The sequence below is a fragment of the Lutjanus erythropterus genome, chromosome 6, assembly GCF_056507025.1.
Source record: "Lutjanus erythropterus isolate fLutEry1 chromosome 6, fLutEry1.hap2, whole genome shotgun sequence".
Classification (NCBI taxonomy): Eukaryota; Metazoa; Chordata; class Actinopteri; order Lutjaniformes; family Lutjanidae; genus Lutjanus; species Lutjanus erythropterus.
The window spans coordinates 42,934,471-42,951,776 of record NC_139322.1 but is presented as its reverse complement, the minus strand read 5'-3'; the positions used below and the strand labels follow the sequence as shown (position 1 = coordinate 42,951,776).

General features: G+C 39.6%; 1 protein-coding gene across 2 annotated transcripts in view; it reads left to right on the top strand.

Annotated features, from left to right (window-relative positions):
- The window catches only part of ephb2a (eph receptor B2a), a 60,490-nt gene extending 46,515 nt beyond the window's left edge, over positions 1 to 13,975 (top strand). The window contains exons 9-16 of one of the 2 annotated variants that reach the window (XM_084722009.1): positions 1,300 to 1,364; positions 4,913 to 5,035; positions 5,350 to 5,597; positions 8,203 to 8,418; positions 9,264 to 9,413; positions 11,643 to 11,836; positions 11,938 to 12,093; positions 13,703 to 13,975. In XM_084722009.1, coding sequence (XP_084578135.1) covers positions 1,300 to 1,364; positions 4,913 to 5,035; positions 5,350 to 5,597; positions 8,203 to 8,418; positions 9,264 to 9,413; positions 11,643 to 11,836; positions 11,938 to 12,093; positions 13,703 to 13,811 — 1,261 coding nt within the window. In that variant the 3' untranslated portion in view covers positions 13,812 to 13,975. Of the gene's footprint in view, positions 1 to 1,296; positions 1,365 to 4,912; positions 5,036 to 5,349; positions 5,598 to 8,202; positions 8,426 to 9,192; positions 9,414 to 11,642; positions 11,837 to 11,937; positions 12,094 to 13,702 lie in introns of both variants that reach the window. The other variant, XM_084722010.1, reaches the window with a different exon arrangement.
- Positions 13,976 to 17,306: the final 3,331 nt, after the last annotated feature.

Sequence of the window (17,306 nt, the reverse complement as noted above, 5' to 3'; positions counted from 1 at the left end):
TTTAAACCAAGAAAGAAACATGGATTGTACACTGTAGCCACATCTTGAAAGGGAGCTGGCAGAGAGGAACCTTCAGAGAAGGCCTAACATATTAGTATTTCAAATGTTATATTTAAATATATTATATTTGATTTCATTGACTTATTAGGCTATTCTTTATGAAAAGGTTACTGTCCTGAAAACAGCAAAGTAGAGTTGTCCAATCAGATTTTTCTTGGTGTTGTTGTCTCTAGGCAGAGAAAGGTCTCACTCATTGGTTAGGACTTCATCATTGGGACATAAGGCCACAGCCTGAGTGTTTGTTTTTTCACATTTTGATCTACAGTGGGTGGGACCAAAAATCATTCCCTCAGTCCTTTGCAAAGGACTGTGTTATTTATGAGACTGAAATTGCACTTGTCTCTGAGTCTGTTAGAAAACAATTTTCAGACACTTGAATCTTCTTTTTTAAAGCTCCTTCCATCAGTGCAGCACAGCAGAGAGAGCTGTGTTGGTAGACAGAAATAATAGAACTGGAGATCTATGCTACATGTAACTACATGTATGGTACTGAAACGGAGAAGAATGATCAAAAGAAGCTGATTCATATAGATTATTCCAGCTCTTAATATCAAACACAAACTGAATTATAACCTATTGTAACAATAGTAACAGAATAAATGACAATTTTCTACTGTTAAATGCAAGTTGAAGTAAACATTAGCAAAAACATTGCTTATTCAGCTATCATTGTGTGGTGTTTGCTGCCCTCTAATGGGTTTTTTGTATGTGGCAACTACCCACTACAAACACATGTCACAAGCTACCTGCTGCTTGCAGTTTATTCAATCAATTTTTGTTTCCATTTTGCTGCATTTTTGGTGTCCCTGGATAGGTTTCAGCCGAACTGAAGTCCCAGCTCAAATAGTCATGGGCCGCCACTGGGAGCTGAAATGTGAACTTCATGTGCACATCTCTCTTTAGCACAAATCCCCATGATAAATTGCACGGTACTGTTTTGGTGCCACAAACACCTCCCACCCCCAGTGCACATCTCTTTTTACTTGTCAGTCAAAATCACAACATTGCACAGCCAAAACACACCATTCAAGGCAAGGATAAAGTTCTTCTTTGCTGATATCAAACTTCATTGTACACTGTCACAAAAATGTTCTGTGTTCTATGTTTTGACAAAACAATCCCAACTCAAGGTCCACTTACCAGCTTTTTCCAGAGCTTCATCCATATCACATGGTCTTCATCAGTGAAGCTGCTCAGTTCTTGTTGACATGCAAGCCTCTGTGTGTTTGTCCCCAGCAGGAGAAGTTCAGACAGACCAGAATCAGACTACACAGACAAACTTCAACATTACACCAGTGGTCACAGTAAGCAACACTTTACTGCGCATAGTATGTTGCCATCAACATGGATGTTTCTGATGTTCGCTTTGGTTTGGCAGAGTATGAGTATGTGTGTATGAAGGTGCGTGTTTGTGTTTGCCAGTTGCCAAAAAGGGATTGCAGCAAAAAGGTGCATAAGTTTTAAATTGATTCACGTAATATGACTAAACTTGGTCTGTTTGCGTTTAGGCTGAGTTATGTGCCTAAATCCATTCCTCCCATCAAGAAAACAGACATGAAAAAACTTCAAGGCAACTTACTTCAATGGCATTATTCAATTCTTGAAATACAATTTTTGGGGGATTTCTAAAACTCAAAGATTCAAGTTTATCAAAGGAAGAAAAGTAAATTATCTCAACAAAACAGAGTTCGAGTTGGCCTCAAAGCTCAAAAATCTATTGAAATATGTTACCTTTAAATTTTCTATTTTCTCAGATTTTTCATTTTTACATTGTAGAACATTTAGCCACAAAATAAATGTATTTATGAACAGGCTCTTGTTTCTTTTTCTCATCAGTAAAACAATAGAGACATTTTAAATGTTTCATAAAAGCTGTACTGACCCAAATAAAATCTCCTATGACCACCTGTGGGTCACGGCCCAGTCTTTGGGAATGACTGGTTTAGAGAATATTATATATCCAAGAAGAGCTGCAGTGATTAATCTATTATGAACTGATTATGAAATGAATTGACAACTATTTTGATTACTGATCAAACCATTTGAGCAATCATTTCAGAAAGACAAAAATTCTCTGATTTCAGCTTCTTAAATCTGCATATTTCCTGGTTTCTTTACTTCTTAATGACCGTAAACTGAATATCTTTGGGTTAAAATGGGTTGTGGACAAAACAAGATATTTAGGCTTTGCCAACCCTGATCACATTTTTCACCATTTTCTGACATTTAATAGAAATTTAATGAAAATAATCAGGAGTTGCTGCCCTCCATCTAAGACAAAACTGACAAAAGGGCAGAACTGAGAAAAAAAGTTGCAATTACAAATCTATCTGGTACTTCAACACCACTGACAGATCAAAGATTTTTCAATACACAGCACAGTGAGGCTGCTGATATTTCAGAGCTGTCACAAACCTCAGTCAGAAAAACAATAAGTGTGTCAGACAGACTAGACTAACAGAGTCAACTAAACACAATCAGGCCTGAAAAGTTGAGCCCGAAAAAGCCCAAGCCTAAAAAAATTCTCTCCAAACCCTACCTGAACCTGTCCCTCCTTAGCATATTTCAGACTAAAGAGCCCAACATTTTTTTTCATAATAATCTCTCTATGTGCCAAACATGAGGGGCCCTATCTTACACCCGGCGCAAAGCTGTTGTGTTGCCAGCACAAGTGGTTTTGCTATCTTACAGCAGTGTAACTGCCATTTTTGCCATCTCTGCAAGATAGCAAATGCACTTGCACCTGGTCTGCACGGCTGTGGGCGGGAGGTCCTAACATGAAGGCAAAATGAAGGCGTGGCCCGGCGTGTTTGCTATCTTGTGTTCAGTACATTGGCGTAAAAACCACTGGTGCCTTAGACCAGCTAAAACCTGGTTGAAGCGCAAAGTCTGTGGTCTTTCAGCAGAAGATAGCACCCGATGCATTTGGCCAAAACACACACTCACATCTGCACATTCACAAAACAACTTCATTTATGTTCATTATTTTCCTCACATGGGAGTGTGATTAGTGAAGTGTCATTTGAACATATTTTCTGTCAGAAATTAAGTGTAAATATTGAAGTTAAAAACGTGTGCATATGTCTGGTGCTTGGCTGAGGTGCACACAAGTCTCCACATTACAGAACACTTTTCATTAATGTTAAACAGCCGTGCGCGTGTGTGTGTCTTTAAAGATAAACTCACTAATAAGGAAAAATAAGTTATTTTATAATTATGAAGCCTAATAAATCTAAACAGACCTGCAAAGTGCGCATGGGACAGGATCACAGCTGTCAGATCGTCTTTATCTGATGAGTCAGCATGACAGCTGGAGCAGAGGGGTGAACTACGAAGCGAGATTAATGGGTTAGCGAGCTATGTTGAGTCTAAAGCCAGGATTTTCAGTGTCACGAAGGTGTCTCTTTTAACCTGGCTAGATCACCATGGTAACTTACGCTAAACTCATAACCTGGTCGGGAGCAGGTTATGTTCAGAGTTTCAGATTAAATCGTCTGTAAAACGCGCCGTTCTTTAACTAATTATTGTCCTAACAAGGTTGTTTATGAGCGATAGAGCTTTTTAAACTGAGGGAAGATATTAAAAATGAAAAGTTGTTGAGCTGTATGTTTGTAATATCACAGAACGAATCCATATAATGTAAAAATGTAACAGCAGAACAAACTGTATGCATCGCGCTGTCATGGTAACCTCCGTTTGGTGATGCAGAGTCATTTTTCCCGTTTGCTCCAGATTATATTAACACTTTAAATTGACATGGTATATAATCCACACAGTAAAATAATGATGAAACAACTACAGATACTTTGAATACTTTTTACTGTTATCTGTTTTGTCTCAGTGATATTGCAGCTCAGATCACTGATTAGAAAATTCATCATCATTTATCACAGACAACCTTAAATCAGTTACTCATTTTACATTGGTTTGGTCAAAAACTTATGTGATGTCCACGTCTCTGTCATCATAGGACAGTGTCAGACTTCATCATATTTAAATCTGCAGTATGGAGTTTTATTGTTTAATGTGCAGTTTTCATGTTAGAATAAATGGCAGCATTAAGACCACATTTAGTCCATCAGTCATTTTCTGACAGCATTCTTCTTCTCCTCCTGCTTTATTTGCAGCAACAGTGCTGCTTTTTGCCGTAATGTATTTTGTATATTTTCCACTAATTATAACAACTTGATGATTTTGACTTAAGTAAGTGACTCGCGATCGCTTCATTTCATGCGGAAGAAGAGTCAAATGACGCAACAGACGCCCCTTTTATGTCAAGGGCGGGGCAGGGCAAAATATCACTCCTGCCCCTGACACAAGACGGCAAAGGTGGATTTGGACACACCTTGAATAAATTAAATCCACTGCACTTTGCACTTTACTTGCGCTTTGGGTCAGCGTAAGATAGGGCCCAAGGAGTTTTCAGAGAAAGGGACAATGCGTGGGGAGAATTTAAATTGGAAACAACTAAACTGGGCGAGAAAAATGCAAAACAATCAAAACAAAAACAATACTACCACTGATAATAATGATAACAATAACAACAATGATTTTAATCATAATAATGACAATGATAATAACAATAATAATAATAATAATGATAATAATAATAATAATAATAATACAGGTCATTTTGCGAACAAGAGGATCGACATCCACCCTCATCCTCCCTCATCCTAGAAACTGCCTGCAGCATACACCTATCACATAAACACACAGCCACAACTTTCAATCTATGAGACTGAAATTTGTCATGGAGGTCAAGTGTTTGGGAGGTTGTGTGTGTATGCATGCAAGTACGCACCTGTTTGTGTGTATAGCTGTTGCTGTCTCCTCTATCTCTCTGTTGAAGTGTCACCAGGAATGAAGATCTACATCGACCCGTTCACGTATGAAGATCCCAATGAAGCAGTCAGAGAGTTCGCCAAGGAGATTGACATTTCCTGTGTCAAGATTGAACAAGTCATTGGTGCAGGTAAAGAACAACAGGTATAAGGAATTGACTGGGGAATTTGGTACAACAGGTATCAGAGAAAGAATAGAATAGAAAGCCTTTATTGCTTGTCCTGATCAGTAAGAAGAAGGTGAGGATTTCACAAGAAGGCTTACTACTGGAACCACTGTTAATGATAGTTCTGAGGATCCTCAGAGCGTGCCCTGCCATATCCATGCAATATGTCATATTACTGTTTAAGATAAAAACTCAGTTTATGTATCAAAATGATGTCACAGACATATGACTTGTTTATCTATGTTTTTTAACTCCACTGACCTCTCTGTTCCTGACAGGAGAGTTTGGGGAGGTGTGCAGTGGAAACCTCCGGCAGCCTGGGAAGCGAGAGATCCTGGTGGCTATTAAGACGTTGAAGGTGGGCTACACAGAACGCCAGAGGCGGGACTTTCTGAGCGAGGCATCCATCATGGGCCAGTTCGACCACCCCAACATCATCCATTTGGAGGGTGTAGTGACCAAGAGCAGCCCTGTGATGATCATCACTGAGTTCATGGAGAATGGATCCCTCGACTCTTTCCTCAGGGTAAATGAGACACTTTAACTCCCAGATATTTTCCCCACCTTTGACAAGGTATCTCGTCATTTCAGTCACAAGCCAGCCCCTTGGCCTCTCGGAGTCTTTTGGGTGAGCGACAGGGGACACAGACAGCTAATGTAAGCCACACTGGTGACAGTGATGTCACACATGTAATATGAACTGATACAAAAACAAAAATAAACACATGAAGTCAATATTCTGCTTTAAAATGTCTCCTTCACAAAAATGCTGTTTTCCTCACTGATCATGATCTATTCTTGCACTGAACTGCGCTTTTTTTCCAAAGCGCAGACTATAATTCATAGGTCAGGCTGTGAGTTAAGGTCAGGGTTTGGATTGTTGTAGTCAGGGAAAAGTACAGCTGTGGCTAAAAGTTTTGAGAATAATACAAATATTAATTTTCATAAAGTCTACTGCCTCATTTTTTATGATGGCAATTTGCATGTACTCCAGAATGTTATGAAGAGTGATCAGATGAATTGCAATTAATTGCAAAGTCCCTCTTTGCCATGAAAATGAACTTAATCCCCCCAAAAACATTTCCAATGCATTTCAGTCCTGCCACAGAAGGACCAGCTGACATCATGTCAGTGATTCTCGTTAACACAGGTGAGAGTGCTGATGAGGACAAGGTGAAGATCACTTTGTCATGCTGATTGAGTTAGAATAACAGACTGGAAGCTTTAAAAGAGGGTGGTGCTTGAAATCATTGTTCTTCCTCTGTTAACCATGGTTACCTGCAAGGAAACACGTGCAACCATCATCGCTTTGTACAAAAAGGGCTTTACAGGCAAGGATATTGCTGATACTAAAATTGCACCTAAATCAACCATTTATCGGATCATCAAGAACTTCAAGGAGAGAAGTTCAATTGTTGTGAAGAAGGCTTCAGGGCGGCCACTGAAAATCCAGCAAACGCCAGGACTGTCTCCTAAAGTTGATTCAGCTGCGGGATCGGGGCACCACCAGTGCACAGCTTGCTCAGGAATGGCAGCAGGCAGGTGTGAGTGCATCTGCATGCACAGTAAGGTGAAGACTTTTGGAGGATGGCCTGGTGTCAAGAAGGGCAGCAAAGAAGCCACTTCTCTCCAGGAAAAACATCAGGGACAGACTGATATTCTGCAAAAAGTACAGGGATTGGACTGCTGAGGACTGGGGTAAAGTCATTTTCTCTGATGAATCCCCTTTCCAATTGTTTGGGGCTTCTGGAAAAAAGCTTGTCCGGAGAAGAAAAGGTGTGCGCTACCATCAGTCCTGTGTCATGCCAACAGTAAAGCATCCTGAGACCATCCATGTGTGGGGCTGCTTTTCAGCCAAGGGACTGGGCTCACTCACAATTTTGCCTAAGAACACAGCCATGAATAAAGAATGGTACCAAAACATCCTCCGAGAGCAACTTCTCCCAACCATCAAAGAACAGTTTGGTGACAAACAATGCCTTTTCCAGCATGATGGAGCACCTTGCCATAAGGCAAAAGTGATAACTACATGGCTCGGGGAAGAAAACATCGAAATTTTGGGTCCATGGCCAGGAAACTCCCCAGACCTTAATCCCATTGAGAACTTGGGGTCAATCCTCAAGAGGCGGGTGGACAAACAAAACCCCACAAATTCTGACAAACTCCAAGCATTGATTATGCAAGAATGAGCTACCATCAGTCAGGATGTGGCCCAGAAGTTAATTGACAGCATGCCAGGGCGAATTGCAGAGGTCTTGAAAAAGAAGGGTCAACATTGGTCAAATATTGACTATTTGCATAAACTTACTGTAATTGTCAATTAAAGCCTTTGACCCTTATGAAATGCTTGTAATTATACTTCAGTATATTATAGTAACATCTGACAAAAAGATCTAAAAACACTGAAGCAGCAAACTCTGTAAAAACCAATACTAGTGTAATTCTCAAAACTTTTGGCCATGGCTGTAGAATCAGAGATGAAAGTTCTATTTACAACCATCAATGTTGTGACATGTTGTGTCTGTCTGTCTATCCATCTCCTCTGCTCCATGTCAGAACCCTGGACAGTGCAGCTACTGTGGTGGCACATGCAACAAACTGTGCACACAGCGTTGTGTTAATATAATGAGAGAATAAACACACAGCATTTGCAAATTTTTACTATTATTTTTTTGTTTCAGAAACATTTCAGGGGAGCTCATGTCCTTTTCAGGGGTGCTGAGCTCCCCTTAGCTCCCCTTCAGTTGTTAACTGAAATCCTTGATTCTGGTGTTCAAGGAAAAATCATCCTCCAAAATTAATTAGTGCAAATTTAATGATAATTTCAGATAAATTTAGAGGAACAAGACCTCCTGGGAAACGAATCTGAAGAAAATCTATAGGAATAAAAATAGAAAGCTCAAAAGAATAATCCATTCAAGAGTGGCTGTTAAATCCTGTCAAATTAATTGCAGTAACCACCAATGATGCTGACTACAGATTAGACAGGAGGAGAAACCTTTGAGGAGATCTGGTCCCAAACCAGCAGATATATATGTGGTTGATTTGTAGTGGATCCCATTATTCAGCACAGTGTTCAGTCATGATTCAGTCATCACAAAAAACAAACCTTTTTCTCTTTTTTCTTACAGCAAAATGACGGGCAGTTCACGGTGATCCAGTTGGTGGGAATGCTGCGTGGCATAGCAGCAGGAATGAAGTACCTGTGTGACATGAACTACGTCCATCGAGACTTGGCAGCCAGGAACATCCTGGTCAACAGCAACCTGGTGTGCAAAGTGTCTGACTTCGGCCTGTCCCGCTTCCTTGAAGATGACACTTCAGACCCCACCTACACCAGTGCTCTGGTGAGTCTCCTTCAGAGACTATAAAGACTCATGTCTTACCACTAGAAGTTGCTAGAAGTTGCACTGCACTTACTGGCAAAGAGTTTTTCTGGAGAACTTTTCACAAAGCTGCTGAGAGAACTCTTATTTTCTTATTTAAAAGACTAAGGGCCCTATCCATTGCACTGCTGGCGCAAGTGGTTTTGCTATCTTACAAGTGTCATTTTTGCTGTCTCTGCAAGATAGCAAATGCACTTGCGCTTCTTAAAGGTGATGAGAGCTGACTTTCTGATTGGTTTGTTGCATGACCTAAACTCACTCGTGAATTAATGAGGGCACTTGAGCACACCTGATAGGTGTATCCCAAGTGGCGAAGCAGGGCAAAATACCACTTGTGCCCCTGGCACAAGACAGCAAAGGTGGATTTGGACACACCTTGAATAAATTAAGTCCATTGTGCCTCATGCTTTCTACTTGCGCTTTAGATCAACATAAGATGGGGCCCACAGAGACAGCATTAATCCCTTTCTATGGATGAAATCATCATTCTGAGAGAATTTGCAGTATTGGAGGACCAGTCTGTGTCACTGAATGAGGAATAAAATCTTTAATCAATATGTAGGAGCATAAAAAGGATATACAGCTGTAAATAACATTAGTTAATATAAAAATTCAGATGATAAATTGGATTGATTGACATGAATTGAATTACTAAAAGTCAAGGTGGAAAACAGGAAATGGAACAAATGAAAAAACAAAGTGGGCCAATAGGTTAATAAGTTTATATTAGGTAAAAAACAAACAAAAAAAACATTATTAATGTTGTCCTTCTGTCCACTGTTGACCTCCACACTTATCTTTTTCAGGGAGGGAAGATTCCTATCCGGTGGACGGCTCCCGAGGCCATTCAGTACAGGAAGTTCACCTCCTCCAGTGACTGCTGGAGCTACGGCATAGTCATGTGGGAGGTGATGTCATACGGAGAGAGGCCTTACTGGGACATGAGCAATCAGGATGTGAGTAAAGGCCTGTAGAGCGCTGAATATTTTAGTACATATCACAGAGCTTACATAGAAAGGTTATAACCCTGCCTTTAAATCATTTGCCTTTGGAACCTAATTAAAATTTAATATTCATTTTTAAAGGCCCTGTGTTTCCAACCATCAATTAAATACACTGAAATTGTTATTTAATTATTGAAAGGAAAAGTCTCAAACTCAGTTATTAGAATTATTATAAAATGGCTCACAGGATAATGGACATTTTTTCTTTATAAAATGAAGTTTGTTTTTTTCAGAATTCTTTGACCTGAAGTATTAAAGCCACATCTGCTGTTATCACACAGTAACTACAGGTGTCACATGCACAATAACGGTACAACTGCTTTGCTAAGGCTAAGGCCCACCCCTTAGTTACTGTTGCTAAGCCTGCATTTATGCAGTTTACAGTGATAACGGTGGCAGATTTAACATCAAAATTGGGAGTAATTGTTGAAAGACAAGGTCTTTGAATCCTTAGAGACATAAGCATTTCTAGCTGACGATGGTGGGTTTTGTCAGCTAAAATAATGACTCACAAGCAGATTTAATCAGTGTAGCTGGCTGATGTAAGCTAATGCTAACTCGACTTGAGTCAGCTAAGAAGTTTTTTCATCTGACATGTTATAAAAGAAGAACCCTGTGAAAGTGTAAATGTAAAGTTAGCTAACAGTTAAAGCAAACAGCTGCATACATGATATAATGTTAATGCTATATATATGTATGTGTATACATACATACATACATACATACACACATGTATATATTTATATTTAGAGGATAAGATAACAAGCAAAAATAAGTCGGATGGTGAAATACAGCAGGTATATCTACATGATGACAGAAATACACCCATTAATGTGGGAAAAGGAAGCGCAGAAACTCAGTTAGTGCAGCAGAATTTGAGACGGGTCACCCAACCAGACCAGCGGGACCACAATTGCAGAAGACAGCCAAGATGAGACCTAAGTAACTCAGCTTACACCTTAGACAGCGAGCCAGAGAGAGATGCACTGTTGTTGACCCACTTTGTGCATCAGCCCACATCCTCCTCCTCGAACCCCCACAGAACAAATGCAGTGGGATCTAACAAGTTTGACTGGAGGTAAAGGTACTGCAGCTAGTGAGCTAGTGATAGTTAGACAGACATGCTAACATTTGCAGCTTATGTTAGAGCAGATGAGGAGTGAGTTTAATCCACTCACCACACATTTGCTTTTGTGTTTCACGCTTTTGAACGTCTACAAAAAAGACTGCACTGTCGCATGAAACAGGGTATTGTTGTTCTTTGAGCCTCCTGCACACCTTCAACATGTGGTGAAATGGAAAGCTTTGACAGCCCTGATAACATTTACTAAGCAATGATTGGATACTTGCTGGTTGGAGGTGGGGCTTAGCGAAGTGTCAGTTACATATCTGACTCATCAGTCGCCGATGAACTGCCCCCTTGGTAGAGCTCTAACAGCATTTTCTAATTAACTAGTTACATCATTGTTATTATGGAATTCTCATGTTTTAGGCAAATGTCTGGCTCCCACCATGTCCTTGGAAAAATTCTGGCCCCTGGGCAAATGTAATTGAAGACCCTTGATCTAAAGAACATATGTGGGAATATTGGTAACATTTGAATGAAGACTTATGGAGATAAAATGGGGAAAAATCTATCCAGACACAAATGGTCTGGCTCTCCCAAATACAGGACTGAAAATGCTTTCTTAGGTTTCAAGAGTTATAGGCCAAAACGTTCATTGTTATAGCACCATCTGGCCAAGTGGTACTTTTTCTGGCCTGAGTAGTGGCTGAGTTTAAGAGCTGCAGCTGTTATTATTTCTGAGACCCAGATATTTTTAGGGCACAAGAGGAATAATCCTAACGGATACAATAGAGTTCCAGCAATTTGCAGCTTTGACCTATAAAAATATGTGTGTGAAGATGTTTCAGATAATACTATTAATATCAGTGGAAACTACGAACCAAGCTCTGTCAACGATCAAAAAGCGTACTTTCTAACAGCTCCAACTGAAGTCAAGTGTAAAAGTGGAGATGTATAACAGAGACATTTTGATTTTAGAAACAGTTACCAGTTGGTTGTTTTATCTGATTTCATTTGTGGTTTTGAATGTGCTTCTCATCTGTTGAGTGTGATTCTGAAGCAGGTTCTTGTCATGTTATAATACTCAAAATCAGTTTCCATGTGAATTCCTGTAGGTTATCAATGCCATAGAGCAGGACTACAGGTTACCGCCCCCTATGGATTGTCCTAGTGCTCTGCATCAACTGATGCTGGACTGCTGGCAGAAAGACCGCAACAACCGGCCCAAATTCAGCCAGATTGTCAGCACCTTGGACAAGATGATCCGCAACCCCAACAGTCTCAAGGCTACAACACCGCTGTCATCAAGGTATGGTCAAAAGGATGCCTCACACAGTGAATGACGCCCCTCACAAAACAATTGTCTCACAGGCTGCTATGTTCTCCTTCTGTCCTCTTTCTGTCCTCCAGCGTTCACTTACCTTTGCTTGACCGGAGCACTCCAGACTTCTCCTCCTTCAGCACAGTGGATGAGTGGCTGGATGCCATAAAGATGGGCCAGTACAAGGAGAACTTTGCCAATGAAGGCTTCACCAGCTTTGATGTGGTGTCTCAAATGACCATGGAGTATGTTAGATACTTCAACTACAATTTCAGTTCTTGAAGGCTGTATAAAGGAAAAAGAGTTTTTCTTCCAAACACATTAGAATCCATTTGCTGCAAACGTGAATAGACTGAGAACTATGTAGTACAGAATTCTGAAGTTAGAGCAGTAGACAGTTCAGTTAGAGCAGTAGACACCATATAAACCACACGAACAACACCACCTTCCCCTCCCTAATGGTTAGCTACAATCAAACCTTCAGCGACTATCTGAGTTCAAAACAGCCCAGCAGGTCACTTGAGCTCACTTCAGTTCCACCAACCTGACACAGAAAAAAAAATGCTATCCTGTCACCATCCTCTGGCTCTGGTGGTTCAGATATGTCTAGACATGTCCAATGAAGCTGCTAAATGAAGCGTCCATGTTTCAGGTGGTTTTCAGGTTGTTAGGGTGTTTCACACTGAGACAGTGGAGCGGACACACTCCAGCACTGAGCACTGAGAACTGATCATTTTTTCATGATTTCGAAACCTAATTTTATATACTTGGCGATTTTTATAATAATTCCAATTTGGCTGGGTGGTTAATAACATGTTTCTGTGACAAACTCAGAACACACATTTATTGTTGCTTCACATGATCTTAAAATATTCCATATTGAGATTGTTTGAATGCATTCTTCACAGCAAAGTTGTGAAATGCTGATTACTACAGATAAATGTTGCCAGCAGAAGCTGAGCTAAGCTAATGTTAGCTTGATAACCATAATGATGGTGGTCTCTTTTACTGTCCTTGTCCTTGTAAAGTGCTTAGCATACCATTTGCAAAACTGAGGTGATTGTTACAAAACTCACACAATTTGCGCTATTCACTTGTTAGTGGGTTACTGAGTAGGCCAACTGAGATTAATGCTAGACTTGCACTTCAATAGGACAAATGCATTAGGAGACAGGAAGACATGCATGCATTCAACTTGCATGTATATGGACAGACAGAACATATGGTACATGTCTACAGTACACAGGTTGATATGAAACTTGATAGGACTGAATAAACAGAATTTAAATGAAAATTTCTTAAATTTCATTTGGATCATTTGGATTCATAATTTTGGAATTTATTCTTATTTAATATTGGTTGTTTATGCCAGAAATGTATTGCAGGTGTCAGGGCACCAAGTTTGTAATAGAAGATAAATATCTAATTATCTATGGTCAAATTATACAACAACCCACTAAGAGAAAAGTCCAATGAAACTGCAGTAAAGACATTTTGATCTAATGTGATATGTTCCTACAAGTAAAGGCATATCTTGGCGAGGTAAAACTATGAGATGGTTTCAAATCAAATCCTTTAGATTTGATTGGATTTTTCAAAACGTAGCCCTTGCATAGTGGATATGGAGCCATCAAGGACTCCCACACCTTTTACACGCACATTGTTAAATCAGTGGATGGATAGGATGAGGGAGAAATGATCTACACACAAGCTATCAGTCAAGAGCATTTTTACTTGATGGATGGGAAGAGTAAAGAGATTTTAACATGCAGATACCCCCAAATCTTCTTTTTTGACAGATACTTGGCATATAGCACCGTCTTTAACAAAAAATGACAAATGCTTTCTCTTCAGGGACATCCTCAGAGTGGGAGTGACATTGGCTGGCCACCAGAAGAAGATCCTCAACAGCATCCAGTCCATGAGGGCCCAGATGAACCAGATCACTTCAGTGGAGGTGTGATTGCAGGGGATCTTGGGCTCTGTTTACTGTAGGAAACCCAGCAGCCAGCAGCCCTGCATTCTCTTGGAACCTCTGACGAGGGGTGATGACCTCCACCAACACATACTGTGACTTCAGTCCAACCTCAGCCTCACCCCTCCCTCCTTCTCTCCCTCCCTCCCTCCAGACTCACAGACTCACAGCACAGATGTTGAGTTTTCTTGTAGCTGCTGTATGTCCAGGTAACTGTCACAACCCAGTCTCCAAACTGCTCAGCCCATGTATTTTTAGTAGGACACCTTTTTCATTTATTTTATTAAATCATAGCATACCACACTGGGCTCCACTATAGTAAAAAAAGAAATCAGTTTACAAAATTGGTCTTGCACTTAAAATGTTTGAGTCTCGCTGTTGAAAATGAAATGAATGGAAAAAACAGCACAGTGGAACTCAACTAGGTGACTACTGAAATGAATGCAAACTACCTTATTAGCTTAAAGCTGGTAGTGCCTGTTGTTTTCAGTGAACTCATTAAGTCAAACTTTAGGTGCTTACTGACAATGGGCTCTTACTGCGAGCTTACACACAGTGATGTTGGTCTTTTAATGACAAGCATTCGCATTCTGTAACTGCTCTCTATATGTTGGTTTTTCGAGACAAATCCAGCAACCACTTTTTGTATTCCACCATCTTGCAGTGCCACCATTGCTGCGGAGGCACACAGTGGCTCCCTTGGTGTCCGCTGGTTGGGTCTAGAAATTTGCCAGACTCTTGTGAGATTTTGCGGATCTTCAGTTCCCTTCTAGACACCACATCTGCTGTTTTCTAATAGTGACAGCACAGATTATTGGAAAACAAAAACAGTGGCCCTCAATACTGGTGAAGGTTCCCTTTTAGGATGGAGAAGTTAACATTATTCAAATATTACATAGTAGTTAAATGTTGGTTGTGACAACATCCCAAAATCTTTAATGGAAAGGAGAAAAAACAGACCACCTCTGCAACATTTAGGTGATGAAGTACTATGTAATACACATTAAAAAATATATATGAAATCATATTTTTCATCAGGTATTCAAGATTTTCAGAGACATAGTTCCTTTTTGTTAATATTTTTGATCCACTATGACAAATTGTAATCCTCTGTACACTCAGTGAATCTCTGTAGGCTACAGTATTTGGTCTCAGATACCAGCACTCCTCAAGAAGTGAAGGTTTGTGTATTTTGCATTCTTTTTTTTTTTCCAAAGTTTAAGTTTGACACGACTGTTAGAGCAGCTGAACTACATAGTTTTTTCTGAACTTCCTAGATGATGATGCCAAATTAATACACATACCTAGTAACATACATAAAAAGTAAGTAGAAAGGTAGAAAATTGTAAACTTCCTATGACAGCTCACATTGATTCTCGCTCATAATGTAGGGAGACGCCACTGCAGTGATGGAGGCTTCAAAAAGTATGTCTGCACACAAGGATCCACAAGAGTCACACTCTTCTTTACTCCAGTTTGTTTGGCTGCACTGTAAACAGATCTGTTGTATTTATTTGTTGCACAGCTGAAGGTATTTACTGCTGCTGCCAGTATGTGTGATCCATATTATAAAAACATACCAGTAGTAACGACAGGTGCCGCCAAATTAAACATAACTGAAATAATAGTGATTTTAGCTATAACTAAACAAATTAACTAACATTGTTTCCAAAGTTTATTGGAATACTTTTGCAGTTGGGTGTGCTTGTCAGATTATCACAAAAAATGTTGGATACAGCTCCTGTGTGATTCTACCATCAGACAGGGAATCCCAGATCCCATTTGCTGAATAAAGTGAGGCTGTGCATTGTCTTTTACTGTAGTTTGAGTCCAAGTCAAAATATTTTATCCATCCATCAAAGGATAATAAATAATAATATAATATAGATAGATAATAGATAATAATAATAAAAGGATAAAGAAAATAATTGAACATTCATTCATTCACTTTCTGTAACCACTTATTCCCAAAGGGTTGCAAGGGGCTGGAGCCTATCCCAGCTGACAACTGGCGAGAGGAAGGGTACACCCTGGACAAGTTGCCAGTTCATCGCAGGGCTAAGAAATGAACATACAAAGGTTAATGGCAGTGATCAAACATCATCCAACATAACAGGCACATTATGTCTAAAAGGAAAGTGTCAGTCCCTCCAGGATTGTTGCAGCCTAAAATGCCTGATTTCATGGCAGCTTTTCAAAAAAGAGAATGAGAGAAGAGAGCAGAGAATGGGAGCATGCACAGTGTGAGAGTTCAAATGAGCTAAAATCCTCCCGCAGCGTGGTGTGAAAATGGTCAAATAAACTTTAGAGATTTAACTTCACCAGCAGCTAAACCTATTAAAAAAATTGCAATGCATTTTGCAGTGTTTTTAGGTGTTTTTTGCAAAGAATTGCAAGTAAAAAATATTAAAAAAAAAAAAAAAAGTTGCAGATTTTAAATTCTTTTAAGCATTTTTTGTACAATTCATTCAAGATCAAAGGCAAAGGGAGAATGAAAGCACACTATGTGTGAGTGTTCTATCTAAGCTTACCAAAAAGGCTCACGATTACAAAATACACTCACTTTTGTGGTATTCCACAAAGAAGCAAAATCTTATTGGAGTGCAAACTTAAACCAGCACAAAAATATAAAAAAAATAAGTGCAGAGTGTTTATAAATGTCAATAACTATGATAAATCTCTTCAGTACCTGTGACAAAAAAAAACAAATAATGAACACGTTAAGATGGTTCATTGATTTAATGGTTGCTTTCTGTGTTGGTGGCAGCTGTGCTGAGGGTGGAGGCAGCAGCAGTAAGAGCTCGCTCTTTGAAAGCACCTGATTTGGTTTTTTAGGGTAACAAATCTTTGCTACACTTAATTTGGCTCCTGTTGACTCATTGCGTTACAGTTGTTGAACAGTGGTTGTGTTGGGTTTTGTTAACTGTGGTTATTGGCTCCCAGTCTGGAATTGAGTGAAGAAATTTGCCCTTTAAAAGGGCTTTTCAAAAGGTCATCACATATTTCAATACCTGTGCTGTCAGAAGCTGTGCATGTTGTTTTGACTAGTAAATGGACATCTGAGACAAATGAAAGAACCACGTAGTTATTCTCAACCCACAGACTTTAAAAATGTGCTCCTTTATGAATCCTGTGTGACTTGGTCATCCCGAAATGCCATGAAATGGCATGAACACTGATATTTTTAAAAGCCAGTTAGTTGATATTCTTATTTTTTACACACTTCTTACCAAGAAAATAAGATTTTTATCCTTGAAATACACTTCAGTCACCTGAAATGGACCACATGTAAATGTTGATATGCTATCTGTCATTCACTGTGATGTCACTGTCCCATTTACTGTGAAGCTGTGTAGAGTTAAAGTCTGGGTCAGGGTTTGGTTGCTGCAGTCAAACTTTTCTCAGTGTTGCACACATGTTGTGGAGATGAGGGACAATGATTCATGTTTAATAGGCTGAGTGTTGCAATTGTCATCCTGTACA